This window comes from Leiobunum rupestre, chromosome 9, assembly GCF_980474605.1.
Source record: "Leiobunum rupestre chromosome 9, qqLeiRupe1.1.hap1, whole genome shotgun sequence".
Lineage (NCBI taxonomy): Eukaryota > Metazoa > Arthropoda > Arachnida > Opiliones > Sclerosomatidae > Leiobunum > Leiobunum rupestre.
Genome location: NC_143392.1, coordinates 47,641,435 through 47,662,418, shown reverse-complemented (window position 1 = coordinate 47,662,418; position 20,984 = coordinate 47,641,435). Strand labels below are relative to the sequence as shown.

Here is a 20,984-nt window from a genome sequence, read left to right as displayed (position 1 = left end):
GAACACTAGTCTTTGTGGAATTTTTGAAACCACTAGATAGATTTTCCTCTGTAAAGCAAGGGATAAAAGAAATTTTATCACTCAAGGCTATCAAGTTTTAAGTTTTTCAAAAAGTAATATTTATCAATAATTATTAATAATACACTAATGAGTTTCCGTAAAATCGATAACTTCGTCTTCTGTATTATACAAATTGTCGTACAATAACACTTACAGATATAACCTTACTGATTAACATATCTTCATACGAAATGTTTTGCTATGGTATGTTACCTTTACGTATGAGAAACGATCATCAAAAATTCTCTAAACATAAACCGTTTAAGCATTTGAATCTGTCAATGCTAAGGCGAACGTTCAACAAGGTATTTTTTAATTTGAGAAGCAACTTAAGAGGCGCGGCTCGAAGCCACGCAGCGAGTGATTGTGTCGTGTGGCAAATCGATTGCGCCCTAGATTTGCGGAATGTCAGCAGGAAGAGCTTCTATGCAGTCTCCTATGTTCATTTGCCGATCAAATGCTCTGGAAATGTCCCGTAATCCGATTGCGCTTAATTCCAATAGAGGGCACCACCGAACGTGAATCTCTTTTCCCTACCTTAATTGGTGTCTTGATCTAGTTAATCCTTACACCTAGCGTTTGTTTTTTTTTCTAACCCGTGCATGAATAAATGTCGATTGAAATATAGAGTCTCGGAATTTCGCTGCTATCTACAGTGTATGGTAAGTTTTCTTATTTGGATTCTACAATGTCTCAGGGCCATAGGTCAAGGCATTTCTCTCAAACCTATTTAATCCGTAGTTCTGAAATTTTAAGGGTATATTTATTGAAAAGGGAACTTTGTAATTAGTAAATTTCAGAAAAATCGGAGAAGATGTCGTTTTTTCTAAAAGTTATATTTTCACCTATAGTCGTCAGACAAAATGTTTCAATGTAAATTGTAGAGTGTACTCTCTAACCTACAATGAAAATTTGTTCTCTCGGAAAAAGGCTATTTTCATTTACGCTTTCATCAGCAAACAAGTTGGTTCTTCCTAAAACCGCTTTTCTGGAACTATTTCTAAATTAATTTATAAGCTTAACACTAAGTGTACCAAACAATAGGTTTATATTAATCAAACATTTACACATGCAAGACCTACTAAATACAACAAAATGTGTTTTTTTGGCAAATAATAATGCTTCGTCAAAATATTTTTTAATTCGAATTTAAAGACAAGTATTCGGTTAAAATCATTCTGAAGAGTAAAGTATGCCTCTTTCTTATTTAGGTCAGCGCGCGTTCATGCTAGAGTTGTTTCTCGGTGAAGGCAATTGTAATGCAACTAGAGTTAGAAATTTGTTTCGAAGGTACTATCATAATAATAGAACTAATCTCCACTCTCTCCTACGAGTTGTTCGTGACTTTGAAATTTATGTTAATCAATTACCATAAATTAAAATATTTTGGATAATAAAAAATTTAAAATTTCCCTGCCAACAAATATAATCGGAAAATTTCAGTACTCTAGATTAGTTACCTAATTTTGAAAGTTGGTCCAATTTCAACCAAATAATTAAAAATTGGGTATTAGCCTAACTGATTATTATTATTATTTTTATCATAGACTTAATATAACTTTGTAGCCTTTGAAAATTATTTTAAGTGAGAGTAATAATAATTCAAATTTTTTCGATATAAAGCTGCCACAGGTGGTTTTTAAAGTGGTTTTCGTTAGCAAGTTGAGAAAAGCGGTGTTGTCACATTCTCGGTTATAATAAATTTTATAAAACCAACGCAACGGCACCCCTATTAATAATTAATGGCATAATCATAACTATTGGCGAATTTGTATAAATTTTATGTTTGTACCTAATGTTACGTTCACTGTTTTTTTATACTTTTTCAGCTACCTAGTGGCAAAAAATGGAAACTCAAAAACTTATTTTTTTTTATATAACACAATGGTTTTTTTTAGTAGGCAATGTTGAAAAGCGTTTTTCCAGAGTTTGTGTAAAAAAACCGTCAAAAACAAACATGCCTTCGTTTCTCAATATAATTAATAATAAAGCAGTATTGAACCATGGACAGTAAATTAAGAAAACAGGTTTTCGATACCCTTCCACAGTGCATTTTTACCTCTCCGAGGGGTTATACAATCACCGTGTCTGTCTGTCTGTCTGTCTGTGGGTGGGTCTGTCTGTCTGTCTGTCAGGCCTACGAACGCGTTCGCATTTTCGGGGCAAAGGGTAATCATTGCGTTCGCAGTTTCTCGAAGGGTTGGCAAAACCACCGTGTGACGGTGAGAGTTAACGGATTGATTTGCGGGTTGGGTTTCGTTTGGTTGGTCTTTTTTCGTCAACGCTCACCGGATACTTCGTTATTGTTATGGTAAGGTGTAGGTCGTGAATGTTAATTTCGTGTTGTGAATGTTGTGGGTGTTGAGTTTGTGTTATGATGGTTGTGGATGTTGAGTCGGTTGTGTTTGTATGGGCGTTTTCTCTCCAACTTCTTCTTCCTGACGGACCGAGTGCTGAGTGTTATGCAACCTCTCAACGTCCAATGGCAGGTTTTCCACCAGTTGTACACGGTATTCGTCGTAGTATCAATTTGCGAATTTTTGGCGCTGGCCGGGAATCAAACCCGGGTCTGCCTCGTGCAGGAGATGTATTCTAACCACTCAGCCACCAACGCTTGTTAATTTACGGTGTTTTTCTAAAAAAACAGCTTTGGCGAATGTCCTTTCCTAAGTTATTACGTTAGGTACTATAATTTATTCTACATCATTTTGAATATTTATAAATTATATTAATCTTATAATTAATGAAATATTTTAGTATTTTTAAGTAAAATTTGATCGTGATCAGGAATTAAACTCGGGTCACATTGTAACAATGCGCATAGTTCACCGCTGAGCCATTGACTTCCTTAGGGAAAAAATTGTAGTAAAGGAACTATTATGATAAGGCGGGTTTTTTTTTACTAAACGGATTAATACAATATCTGTATATATTGTTTATTGAACTCTGTTTGTTTATTCTTTGGTACGGTTTTTTTGTTTTAAATGTTTGTTAAATTCTTAACAAAATTTTGTTAAAACACAAAAAGTAGTTCATTGTTACCTTTTAATAACGCTTAGAAAAAGGATAATTATTCCAAACTCCCGCGGAAACTATAACAAAGTAATAATATAGCGCTACCGTGTGGGGAACTATCAAATAAACCGGGTAAAAAATATAATCTATTCAATTTTTTGAACTTTAGTCAAATCTCGACGGGTCAAAAACCAACACAAAATAAAGGTAAATAAAGCCGTTGCCGTCAATATAGAAGAAATCGTCTTTCTTAGTTCTTGGCTGTCAGACGAACTGCTACAGGACGGGGTCCTGGTGTCGGTCAAAAATTATGAGCTAACTTTGAGGTTTTAATTAGTATGCTCGGTCTTCAGTCAAGAAAAGAGTTAAATTGTGTTTCGCGTTTGGAACGTGAGTGTATGAACAGTGCGTGTTTAAGACTGAAAGTGTTAAAGTAATTGTGAACTAACTCAAGTCAGCTGTAAGATAAAATTGATTCTTATTATTTTTTGAATTGGAATAACCTAATTATACCCTTGAAATTATCAACTCAACCTGTGAGGGTAATTAAGTAGATTGGAAGTAATTAGTAGCTCTCAGCTGTTAATTAAGACAGTTTATAGTTAGGTAGTTTGAATTTAGTTAAAATTACTCAGTATAATTTATGATATTTACTTCAGTGTAAGTGTGTTTGGGTTTATGTTTCAATCACGATGAACTAAGACAAATCTAGTTTTAGACACTAGAGTACCAGTTCTGTACAATTACGTAGAAGTTATACAGGGTCTTTTTTTTTGCTCGGAAAAGTGTTTTTTTTCAAAAACTATTTATAGTACCGATTTCAAATTTGGAAGGTCAATTCTCTATACCGGGGGACATCAGTTTGAGAAATTTGAGCGTTTTCGGTAATGTTTTTCACCAATTTTGAAAAATTATTTTTCGACCACTAGGTGCGAGATAAAAAATTTCTATTATAAAGTTGTAGGCCGTCATCGAAAACCCTTAAAAATTGTTCACTCGACGAAAAACAATTTCTTTATCAGTGAAAATTCGAGCTTGAAAAATTTACAAGTTGGTGAAGCCAAATTACGATTGTTTGAAACGATAATTGAAACCGAATTACCTAATCCAGATGAAACTTTGGTTAAAAAAACGACCGGATTTAAAAAACACGAGGCTATAGGTCAATCCTAAACATGCATTGGGTATTTAAAGGAAAACTTTGGGAGATTATTATCAGTGTTTGATAATATTTCGAACAATGCCTCGTTATTCAGTAGCTGAGCGTACCGAGATAGTTGCCATTTACTATGGAGAAGCAGCGCAAAACCTTAGAAGAGTGACTGAAATCTTCGCAGAAAGACATCCAAATGGAGCACCATCTGTAAATACAGTAAGACGAGCAATTCACGATTTCAATCAATTTGGTAACTTGCAACCTAGGTTTCGCGGATTGGGTCAACCGGATTTAGACTTCGAGAACAATGTACTCGCGTACTTTGTGGCATATCCTCGTCACAGTTGCGCTAACGCCGCTGCTGATTTGGGCTGTTCTGCAAATCGTGTGTGGAAAATTCTTCGTAAGAATCGCTATCACCCATACAGAGCTACGCTCCACCAAGGACTAATTGACGGAGACCATCAAAGACGTTATGAATTTAGCAACTGGTTACTAAATGCTGTCCAAGAAGATAGACAATTTTTGCGCCATGTTTTGTTCTCCGACGAAGCGTCATTTTCTAGAGATGGGCCCTTTAATCATCAAAACAGCCATCTTTGGTCTGACATCAACCCACATTGGGGTTTTGAATATCATCACCAGGTTCAATTTGAACGGGTCAATGTTTGGGTTGGACTTGTTGGAAACCGTTTGATTGGTCCCTTTTTCCTGCCGACGAACCTCAACGGCCAAAGGTATTTACATTTTCTACAGAACGAACTGAGTGATGCAATCGACGACCTTCCATTGGCTGAAAGACGTCAGTTGTGGTTTCAGCAAGATGGCGCCCCTCCGCATTTTTCCCGGCAAGTAACTGAGCACCTCAACAACGAGTTTCCTGAAAGGTGGATAGGGAGAAATGGTCCAGTGCATTGGCCAGCAAGGTCACCTGACCTAACACCGCTGGATTATTTTCTCTGGGGATTCGTTAAAGCAAAGGTATACGCCACGCCCATTGAAACTAGGGAGGAACTCATTAGACGAATAATCAGTGCTTGCCGAGACGTCACACCAGAAATGGTAGAGAAAGCGTTTGAGAACTTAATTGTCCGCGCACAAACCTGTGTTGCAGCCAATGGTGTATTATTGAAAATGTTTTGTAAAAATTTATGTGAATAAAATATCTGCATTTAAAAACCAAACGTGTACATTTTTTCAAGTGTGAAAACTCTACTACGTTTGTATTAGACTTGTTCCCTTTTCAATTATCGTTTCAAACAATCGTAATTTGGCTTCACCAACTTGTAAATTTTTCAAGCTCGAATTTTCACTGATAAATAAGTTGTTTTTCGTCGAGTGAACAATTTTTAAGGGTTTTCGATGACGGCCTACAACTTTATAATAGAAATTTTTTATCTCGCACCTAGTGGTCGAAAAATAATTTTTCAAAATTGGTGAAAAACATTACCGAAAACGCTCAAATTTCTCCAACTGATGTCCCCCGGTATAGAGAATTGACCTTCCAAATTTGAAATCGGTACAATAAATAGTTTTTGAAAAAAAACACTTTTCCGAGCAAAAAAAAAAGACCCTGTATATATTGTTGTGTCATTGATGAAAGTTAAATCTAGAACGTTCCATAGACTGTTCTGAATAAATTAAACATTTATAATTTTGCATAATTCTGGTTGCCATTTTATTTTCTAATCACTCGCCCACAACATTACAGTTCTGACAATGCCGAATCAAATAAATTTTCGATATAACGTCGACGGGAAATTATTCTCGTAAATTTATCGCGCGGCCTTAGGGAATATTCTTTTAACAAAATTTCGATAAACTATCCTTTAATTAAAATCGGCCCGATTCCGTTAAAATTATAAACCAAAAAGCGCACGGTCGTTATAATACCCTCTGTAAATATTTATTTCATTAAAATTTGTTTCGTATTATATTCAACTGATAAACTTGTATTGTAAAGAGGGTTTAATTCAATTGTGCATTGTTATAGTACGTCTAACTCACTGTTGTAACTACTTAACTTATGATATTCTGAATAAATTAAAATTGGTCGTTTCGCCTCAATTATTTTAATTATAATAAAAATTTTATACCGGGCGGAATAGAACTGGGATAAAATTTTTAACAAATAACTCTAAATTGCGGAGATATATCTTTAAGGGTTATCTCAAAATTAATACCACTAGGGACAATTCTTCCGAGGAGAGGTATATTTTGGCTTGCCAACTTGTATTGCTCCCCACGTATCAATCAGCTCGAGAGACTCCGAGGGAGTCTTACAAGGTCGTTTGCACCACGTGATCTTAAAATTTCAAAATGGCAACCTAATGCGGTTGATATTGTTACGTAATTTTTTGCGCTTTATATTGTTACGTAATTTTTTGCGCTTTCTATTTTAGTAATAGTACTTGTACTGTTGAAGAAACCAGGCGGTACTTGTACTGTTGAAGAAACCAGGCGGTACTTGTACTGTTGAAAAAACCAGGCGGTACTTGTACTGTGAAGAAACCAGGCGGTATTTGTACTGTTGAAGAAACCAGGCGGTTTTTGTACTGTTGAAGAAACCAGGCGGTACTTGTACTGTTGAAGAAACCAGGTGGAACTTGTACTGTTGAAGAAACCAGGTGGTACTTGTACCGGTTGAAGAAACCAGGTGGTACTTTTACCGGTTGAAGAAACAAGGTGGTACTTGTACCGGTTGAAGAAACAAGGTGGTACTTTTACCGGTTGAAGAAACAAGGTGGTACTTGTACCGGTTGAAGAAACAAGGTGGTACTTGTACCGGTTGAAGAAACAAGGTGGTACTTGTACCGGTTGAAGAAACCAGGTGGTACTTGTACCGGTTGAAGAAACCAGGCGGTACTTGTACCGTTGAAGAAACCAGGCGGTACTTGTACTGTTGAAGAAACCAGGCGGTACTTGTACTGTGAAGAAACCAGGCGGTACTTGTACTGTTGAAGAAACCAGGCGGTACTTGTACTGTGAAGAAACCAGGTGGAACTTGTACTGTTGAAGAAACCAGGCGGTACTTGTACTGTTGAAGAAACCAGGTGGTACTTGTACTGTTGAAGAAACCAGGTGGTACTTGTACCGGTTGAAGAAACCAGGTGGTACTTTTACCGGTTGAAGAAACAAGGTGGTACTTGTACCGGTTGAAGAAACAAGGTGGTACTTGTACCGGTTGAAGAAACAAGGTGGTACTTGTACCGGTTGAAGAAACCAGGTGGTACTTGTACCGGTTGAAGAAACCAGGCGGTACTTGTACCGTTGAAGAAACCAGGCGGTACTTGTACTGTTGAAGAAACCAGGCGGTACTTGTACTGTGAAGAAACCAGGCGGTACTTGTACTGTTGAAGAAACCAGGTGGTACTTGTACTGTTGAAGAAACCAGGTAGTTCTTGTACTGTTGAAGAAACCAGGTGGTACTTGTACCGGTTGAAGAAACCAGGTGGTACTTGTACCGGTTGAAGAAACCAGGTGGTACTTGTACCGGTTGAAGAAACCAGGTGGTACTTGTACTGTTGAAGAAACCAGGCGGTACTTGTACTGTTGAAGAAACCAGGCGGTACTTGTACTGTTGAAGAAACCAGGCGGTACTTGTACTGTGAAGAAACCAGGCGGTACTTGTACTGTTGAAGAAACCAGGTGGTACTTGTACTGTTGAAGAAACCAGGCGGAACTTGTACTGTTGAAGAAACCAGGCGGTACTTGTACTGTGAAGAAACCAGGCGGTACTTGTACTGTTGAAGAAACCAGGTGGTACTTGTACTGTTGAAGAAACCAGGTGGTACTTGTACCGGTTGAAGAAACCAGGTGGTACTTGTACCGGTTGAAGAAACCAGGTGGTACTTGTACCGGTTGAAGGAACAAGGTGGTACTTGGACCAGTTGAAGAAACAAGGTGGTACTTGGACCAGTTGAAGAAACAAGGTGGTACTTGTACCGGTTGAAGAAACAAGGTGGTACTTGTACCGGTTGAAGAAACAAGGTGGTACTTGTACTGTTGAAGAAACCAGGCGGTACTTGTACTGTTGAAGAAACCAGGCGGTACTTGTACTGTGAAGAAACCAGGCGGTACTTGTACTGTTGAAGAAACCAGGTGGTACTTGTACTGTTGAAGAAACCAGGCGGTACTTGTACTGTTGAAGAAACCAGGCGGTACTTGTACTGTTGAAGAAACCAGGCGGTACTTGTACCGTTGAAGAAACCAGGTGGTACTTGTACTGTTGAAGAAACAAGGTGGTACTTGTACCGAATGAAGAAACCAGGTGGTACTTGTACCGGTTGAAGAAACCAAGCGGTACTTGTACTGTTGAAGAAACCAGGCGGTACTTATACTGTTGAAGAAACCAGGCGGTACTTGTACTGTTGAAGAAACCAGGCGGTACTTGTACTGTGAAGAAACCAGGCGGTACTTGTACTGTTGAAGAAACCAGGTGGTACTTGTACCGGTTGAAGAAACCAGGTGGTACTTGTACCGGTTGAAGAAACCAGGTGGTACTTGTACCGGTTGAAGAAACCAGGTGGTACTTTTACCGGTTGAAGAAACAAGGTGGTACTTGTACCGTTTGAAGAAACAAGGTGGTACTTGTACCGGTTGAAGAAACAAGGTGGTACTTGTACCGGTTGAAGAAACAAGGTGGTACTTGTACCGTTTGAAGAAACAAGGTGGTACTTGTACCGGTTGAAGAAACCAGGTGGTACTTGTACCGGTTGAAGGAACAAGGTGGTACTTGGACCAGTTGAAGAAACAAGGTGGTACTTGGACCAGTTGAAGAAACAAGGTGGTACTTGTACCGGTTGAAGAAACAAGGTGGTACTTGTACCGGTTGAAGAAACAAGGTGGTACTTGTACCGGTTGAAGAAACAAGGTGGTACTTGTACCGGTTGAAGAAACCAGGTGGTACTTGTACCGGTTGAAGAAACCAGGTGGTACTTGTACCGGTTGAAGGAACAAGGTGGTACTTGTACCGGTTGAAGAAACCAAGCGGTACTTGTACTGTTGAAGAAACCAGGCGGTACTTGTACTGTTGAAGAAACCAGGCGGTACTTGTACTGTGAAGAAACCAGGCGGTACTTGTACTGTTGAAGAAACCAGGCGGTACTTGTACCGGTTGAAGAAACCAGGCGGTACTTGTACCGTTGAAGAAACCAGGTGGTACTTGTACTGTTGAAGAAACCAGGTGGTACTTGTACCGGTTGAAGAAACCAGGTGGTACTTTTACCGGTTGAAGAAACAAGGTGGTACTTGTACCGGTTGAAGAAACAAGGTGGTACTTGTACCGGTTGATGAAACAAGGTGGTACTTGTACCGGTTGAAGAAACCAGGTGGTACTTGTACCGGTTGAAGAAACCAGGCGGTACTTGTACCGTTGAAGAAACCAGGCGGTACTTGTACTGTTGAAGAAACCAGGCGGTACTTGTACTGTGAAGAAACCAGGCGGTACTTGTACTGTTGAAGAAACCAGGTGGTACTTGTACTGTTGAAGAAACCAGGTAGTTCTTGTACTGTTGAAGAAACCAGGTGGTACTTGTACCGGTTGAAGAAACCAGGTGGTACTTGTACCGGTTGAAGAAACCAGGTGGTACTTGTACCGGTTGAAGAAACAAGGTGGTACTTGTACCGGTTGAAGAAACCAGGTGGTACTTGTACCGGTTGAAGAAACCAAGCGGTACTTGTACCCTTGAAGAAACCAGGCGGTACTTGCACTGTTGAAGAAACCAGGCGGTACTTGTACTGTGAAGAAACCAAGCGGTACTTGTACTGTTGAAGAAACCAGGCGGTACTTGTACTGTGAAGAAACCAGGCGGTACTTGTACTGTTGAAGAAACCAGGTGGTACTTGTACTGTTGAAGAAACCAGGTGGTACTTGTACCGGTTGAAGAAACCAGGTGGTACTTTTACCGGTTGAAGAAACAAGGTGGTACTTGTACCGTTTGAAGAAACAAGGTGGTACTTGTACCGGTTGAAGAAACAAGGTGGTACTTGTACCGGTTGAAGAAACAAGGTGGTACTTGTACCGTTTGAAGAAACAAGGTGGTACTTGTACCGGTTGAAGGAACAAGGTGGTACTTGTACCGGTTGAAGGAACAAGGTGGTACTTGTACCGGTTGAAGAAACAAGGTGGTACTTGTACCTGTTGAAGAAACCAGGTGGTACTTGTACCGGTTGAAGGAACAAGGTGGTACTTGTACCAGTTGAAGAAACTAGGTGGTACTTGTACCGGTTGAAGAAACAAGGTGGTACTTGTACCGGTTGAAGAAACAAGGTGGTACTTGTACCGGTTGAAGAAACCAGGTGGTTCTTGTACCGGTTGAAGAAACCAGGTGGTACTTGTACCGGTTGAAGAAACCAGGTGGTACTTGTACCGGTTGAAGGAGCAAGGTGGTACTTGTACCGGTTGAAGAAACCAGGTGGTACTTGTACCGGTTGAAGGAACAAGGTGGTACTTGTACCGGTTGAAGAAACCAGGTGGTACTTGTACCGGTTGAAGGAACAAGGTGGTACTTGTACCGGTTGAAGGAACAAGGTGGTACTTGTACCGGTTGAAGAAACCAGGTGGTACTTGTACCGGTTGAAGAAACCAGGTGGTACTTGTACCGGTTGAAGAAACCAGGTGGTACTTGTACCGGTTGAAGACACCAGGTGGTACTTGTACTGTTGAAGAAACAAGGTGGTACTTGTACCGGTTGAAGAAACCAGGTGGTACTTGTACCGGTTGAAGAAACCAGGCGGTACTTGTACCGTTGAAGAAACCAGGTGGTACTTGTACTGTTGAAGAAACCAGGTGGTACTTGTACCGGTTGAAGGAACAAGGTGGTACTTGTACCGGTTGAAGGAACAAGGTGGTACTTGTACCGGTTGAAGAAACCAGGTGGTACTTGTACCGGTTGAAGACACCAGGTGGTACTTGTACTGTTGAAGAAACCAGGTGGTACTTGTACCGTTGAAGAAACCAGGTTGCGGCCCATTTACTTGGTAGCTTTATCTATATCTTGTACCGAAGCTTCCGCCATCGTAACGTGCAGTTAACTGCCGAAAACTAAATAATTCTAGCGTTTGACAAATGTAGTTAAATTGTTCTAATTTCGGATTTTCGAAAGGTTATAAGTAACAAAAGTTCAAAAGTCCTTTTTTCCGACAATAGCTAATTTATATAATTTTTGTACGATTGCCGTTTCGCTTCATCGAAAAATAGCTATATTATCTAAATAAAGAGCTTGACCGGAAATCATAAAACAGTTAATTTAATTAACGAAATAAAATAAGTTTACACATTAGTTTTCATTTGGTTGAAAAATTAACTGTTAAAAAAGATTGACATCAATAACTTTTAATTACGAGTATAGAATTCCTTAGATAAGCAAAAGTATTAAACGATAAATAAACGGTGATAAAATTAATCAAAATATGAAGTGGTTAATTTATTCGGATAAAATTAATCGAATAATACGAAGAACAGCTTTCATCAAATAATAATTTATCGGATAAACTCGAAAATTTAATTTATGGATAAAAGTTTACCAATCCCCGAGCCCTAGCTTCACCTACACTCACGTCGGAAGACGTAGGTTTTAGAGGACACGGACAGATACTGGACTGAGGTCATTTTTTAGGGGAAAGAGCTTATAGTCTTAGCATAAGGGTGATTGTGGACAACACTCAAATGGTTTTAACATTATCTTTATTTAAGTAAATTAATTCTTGAGTTCCCCAATTATATTTAGATAATGAACATTTTGACGAGCAATTACTACTGTTTTGGTATAAAACCTCCTCTGACAAAAACAACATATAAACTAGGAGTAGTAAACACAACACCCCTACCACAGGAGTGTCAGCTTCGCAGAAGTTGACCGAGAGAAGGGCAGACTTATCTTATTGGTCTCCTTAAATTCAAATAATAGCCAATGAGGGCATTTGTTTATAAAATTTCTAGGCACGTGTTAGATCGGAGTTTATTTTTCGAGGTCGCGTTTTCGTGGCGTTGTTGTGAAGTTATTTATTATAAATTAGTTATTTTGTCAAGTTAGGTTTTGTATTTTTCAAAAAGAATGGCGTTATTTTTTGATGAGTCGAGTAGGGACTCAATAGATGCGTGCTTATCAACTGATAGAGAATTAAAAAGACGGAATTTCTTTAGAAGAAGCCAAGGCTTAAAAGGAGGTATGTAGCCGATTGTGGTAATTTTGGAACTTTAAAAACCCCAAAATGTCTTAAACGTTATTATTTTTTCAAGATAAATTTGAAATACTATTCAAATGAGCCTTTTTATTTGCTGTGACAAAATTAAGCAACTTGGAAAACTTAGCTAATGACCAACAACTTAAAATCTAATTTCCCAAAATCATACGGTAGGTTTGTCCCAACAACTTAAAAAACATTTTGAGCGCAGAAGAATAAACAGACGAAGAAATCAACCAATTAGAATCGAGAATTATTTCGATTTGAGCTTGACTAATAACAGAAGTCTGCCCTGTCTCCTGTAAAGGAGATGTTATATGCTGACACTCCTGTGGTAGGGGTGTTGTGTTTACTACTCCTAGATATAAACAATTATAGCCTCAAGTAGACTTTGAAAATCCTCATATTTTGCTTGAATATAATTATCGTTTCTATATTAATTAATTCGGTTGAGTTCTTGGTTTTAATTAAAGGTAAAGTTTCATTTCCCATTTCACTTATTCGGCATTTTTCTCCGAAACAGGAAACTCTAACTTAATAAATTAATAAACTGAAGTATTAATGTTTTATAGGAACAGAACACTTTTAGCAAACTCGTTCTAAAAAATTAAATTTATCGAATATGTTTAATTGTTAATATTCCCATTTAATGTCAGGAAAAATGCTCGTTCATTCAAATAGGACCAACGTTATTAAATTGTTTCATTATTTTATGTATTTCGTGCAAGCCCATTATGCCACGAGAACCAAAAGCGAAAGAGGAAACCAAAAAACTGAAGCGTGAACCCATTTAACCAGTGAAGCGAGAGCATTTAAACTCAACGCTGAAGTATTGGTTCCGAATTTTCACTAAGTCTTTGGAGAAATATTAAAATGGAATCCGTTACGTATAAAATCCAATCTTAAATAGAATTTACACGAATTATTCGAAGACGACGAATTTTTATCAATTTGACTAAACAAAGATTTCAACACTTTTCTACCTCCTACGTTTTTTGTAGAAATTAATCCAAACCACACCACTGAGCAGCATATTCATTTTATGATAAGCCTACCTCGCAAAAGTCATCAACGCATCATTAATTTTTGTTTTTGTTTTTTCAATAGTTATTTACCTTTATATTTTCAAGAAATTTCCTAGGAATTAGAACATTGTTGCCTAAAATTCTTGTAAGAAGGCCTCATGAAAAACGTCCCCTCAGTGGTGATAAAGTGTTAAACATAGACTTAAAAATTTAATATATTGGTTGCGCTGTTTCTCAAAAGTGTAACATTGAAAGACGTCAACGTTTCTTAAGTGCCGGGTTTTGCCTAGTTCTGACCACGTTTCGAAAAGCTGGAATAAAACATACATAAGGTAAAGACCAAATAGCGATTCGTGGCTAAAAGAGACGTACGTCCGTCGACTGATATTGATTGTAACTAAGACTGAAAAAACCAAACAATGGACACTTCAATAAAAGATACTCGGTTTTCACTAATCTCTCCAAATTCATCTGGGAAGGAACTATTTCCGGTCGGTCGGTTAAACGGTTATAATGGCTAGCCGAAAAGTCATATTTAAGCCAATTGAGACGCGTTTTTGCCCTCACGAGAATTTTGCGTCAGATAAGAAATGCGTCGGCTGAGTTCGGCTCGCGTGTATAAGGAACATACTAGTGTTAATTTTCGATAATATATTTTAAGGTAAAATATATAATGTTACTTAAACTAAGTATAAGAAGATTTTTTTCTTATTATCATCCTCTTATGGTATAAATAATTAAAATTATACGGAATATTTTTATATTACCGGGCAATTTTAACGCTTTAGTCCCATTCGACCGAAATCCCATTCGACCGAAGGTGGTTTTTGAGGTGTCCCATTCGAACGACTTCCGCCGAAAAGTGCGGTTTTTATGTGTCCCATTCGACCGAACGCTGCTATATAAATTGGCTTTTGCTATGTTTTCAATTTAGTTACTGAAGTCGTTTGCAATGGAGCGGATAGCTAATAAAGGAGGGTATTTATACATCAATAATAATTATTTATTCCGTCTTAATAAAAAGAAAGATACAAATTGCTATTTTTCTTGCCGAAACGCGATGTGTAAAGTAAAAACTGAAATAGTAAACTTAACCAACTCTTACCTAACCTAACCTAACCTAAACATGGATCTTCGATAGTACATACCTTATAAATAAAATACCAAATCACCCCGCCAATTGGGCTACATTTTAAAATTCTTTCGGTCGAATGGGATTTCGGTCGAATGGGAATAAACGAGTTTAACGCTTCTCATGGAGGCAGTGATAATTCATTTCGTATAAAATTATCTTTCGGAAAAAGATGAAAACTAATTCCTTTAGAACTAAACGTATTACTTTTGCAGTACGGTATGCAACAAGTGTTTCCTTTTAATCAGGTAACTTTTTTGGCATGTTATGTTCGAGAAAAGTTCCCAGCTTTCTAATATTTCAACAAGCACTATATAAATAGTAACTTATGTTCGTGACAGTAGCGACGAGGCAATGAGCCAGACATAAACTCAACATTAGATTTATTTAAATGAACATCTTTCAACGGAGTTACATTAGAAGACCATAAACTTCAAATCTCGCATTCGCTTATATACAATAATAAAAAACAGTTTAGATTACGTAAAAAACAAAACATGTAAAAACAGTAAAAAACGTTAACAAGAACCGGTGCTTGAACATTCCGGCCACCTTAAACTATACCGGGTTTAACTAAACCAAGATACGACGCCTCAAGTGTCCAACGGTAGAAGACATAACTTCACCACGGGTCGTTTGAACTCCTTCTCTGCCGTCTTCACCGTTACCACTCGAACTAGCTGATCCTCGCCTGGATGGACCTGCGTGACCCGAGCCATCCGCCATTTTGTCGGTGGTAGATCTTCCTTCAGCAGGACCAAGTCCCCAACTTGCAGATTTCTCTTAGGATTAGCCCACTTCGGTCGTTGTTGCAATCGAGATATGTACTCCGCTTGCCAACGTTGCCAGAAATGCTGCAGTAGCTGTTGGCTTAGCTGCCATCTAGACAACCGACTCATCTGGACTGAAGTTAAGTCCGGTTCCGGAATGGCTGTCAGGGCGTCCCCGATTAGAAAGTGACCGGGCGTGAGGGCTGATAGATCGGCAGGGTCTGACGTCATTGGCGTAAGCGGCCTCGAATTTAGACAGGCCTCTATCTGGCAAAGGAGCGTCTGCATCTCCTCGAAGGTTAGCTTGGTTTCGCCGATAACCCTCTTCAGATGGTGCTTCACAGACTTCACGCCCGCCTCCCAGAGGCCACCGAAATGAGGTGCAGCTGGCGGATTGAATTTCCAAGTTATGCTCTCGTCACCCATCCATCTTGCTATTGTCGGATGATTCGTAGCGGTAGATACGGAGATGACGAAGTCCTTTATTTCTCGGCTGGCTCCAACAAAGTTCGAGCCGCAGTCGCTATAGATTTCTGTGCACTTTCCCCGACGGGAAACGAATCTCTTCAAGGCTGCCAGGAACGCCTGAGCCGACATGTCGCTTACAAGCTCCAAATGCAAGGCTCGGGTAACGAAACATGCAAAAACGCAGATGTACCCCTTGAACGCCTTGCATCCTCGACCCTTCAGGACCCTGAGATTGAAAGGCCCTGCGTAGTCGACGCCGCAACTGAGAAATGGCCTTACTGGGTTCACTCGGCTAGCTGGTAAGTTACCCATCAATTGTTGGACGGTTTTGGCTTGCTGTCGGACACACCGCATACATCGCCTGACATGGAATCGTATGGCGTCCCGAAGGCTAAAGATCCAGTACCTCGCTCGAAGAGACGCCATCATCAGCTGCGCTCCGCCATGTAACGTCTTGTTATGCTCATGGCTAATAATTAAGTCAGTCAATTTGCTCTTACGAGGAAGGATTATTGGATGACTCTGGCTTTCTGGTACTCGAGCGTGGCGAAGACGTCCTCCGACTCTCAGAATCCCCTCCATGTCCAGGAACGGCGTGAGCGGGAGCAGCTGACTCTTAGAGGACAAGCTCTCTCGCTTTCGTAGACGTTGAATCTCTTCTCCAAATGCGCTCAGCTGCGTGGCTCGTATCCAATGGCTTAGCGCTCCGTCATTCTCAGTCTTAGTCAACGGTCCTTTTTCTCGTTTGTCAGCGGGATTTCGCGTGTTCCGTACGAAACGTTGGACATACGCCGTGACATGAATCAGCGTTGTAAAAGATGAATAATTCGTGAGCAGAGGCCAATCGACAGCGCCATGTGCCACGACCGCCAATGTTCTCCTTTCCTCTACGGTACATTCGGTCGGCTCCGCTACTGACGTCTGACCTTCGCCGGGATGCCCGGTTGCCAACCAAGTCGGACCATTCCACCAGAGCGGATGATGGCAAAATTCTGCTACAGTGATCCCGCGGGACGCACAGTCCGCTGGGTTGCATATCCCGGGAACATGCTGCCATTTGATTGCTGGTTGCGCTTCTTGAACCTCGGATACCCGATTCGCAACGAACGTTTTCCAACGCTGAGGAGGTGAGGACAACCATGCCAATACGATTCTACTGTCGCTCCAGCAATGGACTTCGGAAATCATGGTGCTCAGTGACCGTTGAATCAGGGACATCAAGCGTACCAGAAGTACCGCAGCGCAAAGCTCCAGCCGTGGTAAGGTCGCTTGTTTGAGAGGAGCCACCTTCGTCTTTGCTGCAACGAGCCGAACGGTTGCTACCTCGGTGCCGGTTGAAGTTCGTAGGTATACTGCTGCCGCATAGCCATTCTCCGATGCATCGCAGAAGCCGTGCAAAGACAAGTCTTTCTCCTGACTATGACCGACGTAGCGATGAATCCTCAGCTTCTCTATCCCGTTCATTTCCTCTCGTAGTACATTCCATTTTGCGACGACCGCCTCAGGCAACTCTTTGTCCCAGCTAATCTTGACTTTCCACATCTCTTGTAATAGTATCTTCGCTCGTATGACGACTGGTGACAACAAGCCCAGTGGGTCGAAAATCTTTGCCGTATCTGATAGTATAGTGCGTTTGGTGACGAGAGACCTGTTCGTTGGGGACTTGACGGAGAACGATAGGTAGTCGGAAGCTGGGGTCCATTGAAGTCCCAGGGTTCGGATCGATTCTGCATCGTCGATTTTTAAAGGAATCGTGATCTCCCTCAGCTCCAACGGCAATGACTCCAACAGCGCTGGTTTATTCGACGCCCATTTGCGCGGTCTGAACCCTCCTTCTGTAGCCGCCAAGTTCAATTCATTTTGTAGTTCCAGGGCTGCAGGGACATCCTCGGCACCGGACAGCAAATCATCCATGTAGAAGTCCTCGGATAATGATCGAGCCGCTAATGGATACTTGAATTGAACATCATGAGAGAGCTGTTGCAGTACCTTCGTAGCTAGGTAGGGCGCGGATGCCGTGCCGTACGTCACCGTCAGTAGTTTGTAGTCTTGAATTGGATCCTGTTTCCTACGTCTCCAGACGATTCGCTGGTATTCTGCGTCTTCCGGCTTTACACGAACCTGGCGATACATTTTCTCAATGTCAGCAGTAACCGCTACGGCGTGGCATCGGAACCGAATCAGAAGATTGACGAGGTCACCTTGCAGCCTCGGCCCAATGATCAACGTATCATTGAGTGACTTGCCGTTCGATGTCTTTGCGGACGCATCAAAAACGACCCTGAGCTTGGTAGTGGTGCTGGATTCCTTGACCACAGCGTGATGCGGAAGGTAACAAGAATTTCCTTGCTCAAGAGGACGTTCGGTTACAAGTTCCATGTGACGCAGAGCAAGAAACTCGTCCATAAATCCCCGGTACTTCGTATATAGCTCCGGGTTGGCTTGTAGACGCCGTTCGAGGTATCCAAATCTCCGTACTGCTATGTCTCGAGAGTTCCCAAGTTGCTGGAACTCATCTTTGAAGGGTAGCTTCACGATGAACCTTCCCGTAGTATCGCGGCAGTGAGTTTCCTCAAAGATCTGTTCGCATTTCTTCTCAGCCGTTGTTAGGATCGGTTTTAGTCCAATTTCTTCCAGCTCCCAAAACCTGGCAAGTTGGTTATCCAGGCTGCAATGATTAACTCGAACTTGAGGTACGACGAAGTTCGAATCCGAGGGTCCCAACCTCCCAGCTACCGCCAAGCCGAAGACAGTGTTAAACAGTCCAGGAACACCAGCCTTACCCAACAGTTTCCCGTCTCGTACGATTTTTAAGTACGCATCCGATCCCAGCAAAACGTCTATGGACCCTGGGACATGGAATGTTGGGTCAGCCAGCTTCACGCCTTTGATATGAGTCCAGGTTTGTGGATCGAATGCCAGATTAGGAAGCTTTCTGGTGACCTGCCTGAGAATCAGCGCTTGTACCTTGATGTTGAAGTAAGAATTTTCACTGGACTGGATATCCAATAAAGTAGCCATGCTGTTTGAATGCCGGTCTGCAAAAATCTTGCACCACCTGGTTAGATTTCTTCTGCCCTCTTTATAATACAGAGCAACTACACTGCAAATCTTTATGGCACCTACAGCACCTTTAAAAAACACCTAAAGAGCGCAACAAAATTAGAGCACCTGACACATGTTAAACACTTGCATATATGGACTTTTAGTGTTCATCAGATGCAATTATGTGCACGGTAGATGTACTCCTGATGTGCTCTAAAGGCATTTTTGGTGCTCTGCCGGTGTCATATTGTAACATCTATAGAACGAGACCGTAACAAAATTAGAGCACCTGACACCTGTTTAACACATGAACATATGCACTTTTAGTGTTCAGAAGATGCAATTATGTGTAACATATATGTACTCCAGATGCACTCTACGTGCAATTTACGTGCTTCTGCAGATGTTCTATTGTAACATCTATGGAACGAGATCGTAACGAGCATATGTTACGCCTAAATAACATCTGGCATCGACCGAAAAAATTGAAGACACATCATATGAACATATAGAAAACACTTGCTCAAATTTATCAATAGTCGTCCAGATATTTAACGACAATGGGCTCACAGATAGTAGTAAACAAAAATACACAGAGAAAAAAGTTCTGTTAAAATTACAGAAAATATCTGGAAGCACTTCGTGCCAGAATATTTCTGTAAATCTTACCATTTATTTTGTTTTTTTTTTGGATAACAGTAAAAGGGTTGTATTTTTTACAGTAAAAACTAAAAGTACTTTTCACAGAACATGTGTAGTAAATTTTACAAACGTTTTGTAACTTTTACAACAACTTGATTTATTGTACAGATTTGATTCTGTAAAAATTACAGAAAAAAGATGTAATTATTACCACACCTTTGTCTATCTAAAAAATTAACTTTGTTTGTCCAAAAGCTTTACACCTTTTCTGTAAATTTTACAGAAGCAAAGGTTGCAGAAATGCAAACATAGAAGTTGTAAATGTTACACAACTTTTTTATTGTAAACATTGAATCTGTGTTAATTACAGTAAACAAGTTGTTAATTGTACAGTATATAAATATATAAAAGTAAATTAGTGAATGAACTAATTTATTTCAAAGACGTGGTACAGCTATATAGAATTAAAACAGCTTAAGTTAACAAAATTTACTAAATATAGATTCACAATTTTTACAGTGGCTAAATAACAATGCTAACATTGGTTAACATCAATCACATTTACTTTTTTTAATTTCAACATAATGTAATTTTCTGGCTATTTAAAATTAAGTAGTTCATATAACATTATACAAATTCTAATAGTCTAACATTTTTCAATCTCGATTCAATGTCTTCTTTGAGTGTACTGCAGCTAAACAATAAAATAATTTTAATAAATGAACCTTAAGCATTAGGGTTTAAGGCGGGTTTTTTGTCTTCCAACAGTTATGATTAAAAACAACTGCAAAAAATAGAGAAAAGATTTAAATAACTGCTAAAATTTCAAAATAAAAAAAATCCAAATTATTTTTTTTTAAATGGTGCCTTACACAATAGGTGATAACAGACTAATAAAGAACTATATTTAAAGGCAATTTCCCTTAAATTACAGGCTATAAACACTGAAGCTTATAGTTGGTGAGAAAAAAAGTGGTTAAATATGTTTTGGGTTCAAAAAAACTACATAAATGAAAATTTCCCATCTATTACCATTATCAATAAGTTAACACAGACTGATAATGATTATTTTTAAATATATTTAAAGCTAATTTACATTAGGTTTAATTCTCAAAACACTGAAGCTCCGTTCAACACGATACCTTTTAATAAATGCAAATTTTTACCAAGAAATACAACTATTGAAGCCAAAAATATTTAGCCACTTTATTTTTAACCTACACAGCCTGTCAGACTTGGGGAAGGTTGTTTTTAGTCAGGGTTCAATCACATTTGAAAAAATTGCTTGAGCTTTAAATAAATGGTATAGGGTGCAGGATATTAAAATTTCAAACTCAAATTTAAAAAAACTACATAAATGAAAATTTCCCATCTCCTACCATTATCAATAAGTTAACACAGACCGATAATGATTATTTTTAAATATATTTAAAGCTATTTTACATTAGGTTTAGTTCTCAAAACACTGAAGCACCGTTCAACAC

At 39.5% G+C, this 20,984-nt stretch overlaps 1 protein-coding gene across 1 annotated transcript; it reads right to left on the bottom strand.

Annotated features, from left to right (window-relative positions):
• Window positions 1-15,168: 15,168 nt before the first annotated feature.
• Window positions 15,169-18,834, bottom strand: LOC149928562 (uncharacterized). Its single transcript, XM_090157919.1, has one exon. It carries the CDS (start codon window positions 18,832-18,834, stop codon window positions 15,169-15,171), a length of 3,666 nt encoding a protein of 1,221 aa, XP_090014045.1.
• Between the last annotated feature and the right edge of the window lie 2,150 nt (window positions 18,835-20,984).

What these genes read in the sequence shown, in the direction of transcription:
- LOC149928562 (XM_090157919.1), bottom strand. Translation starts at nt 18,834, where the DNA reads ATGGCTACTTTATTGGATATCCAGTCCAGTGAAAATTCTTACTTCAAC.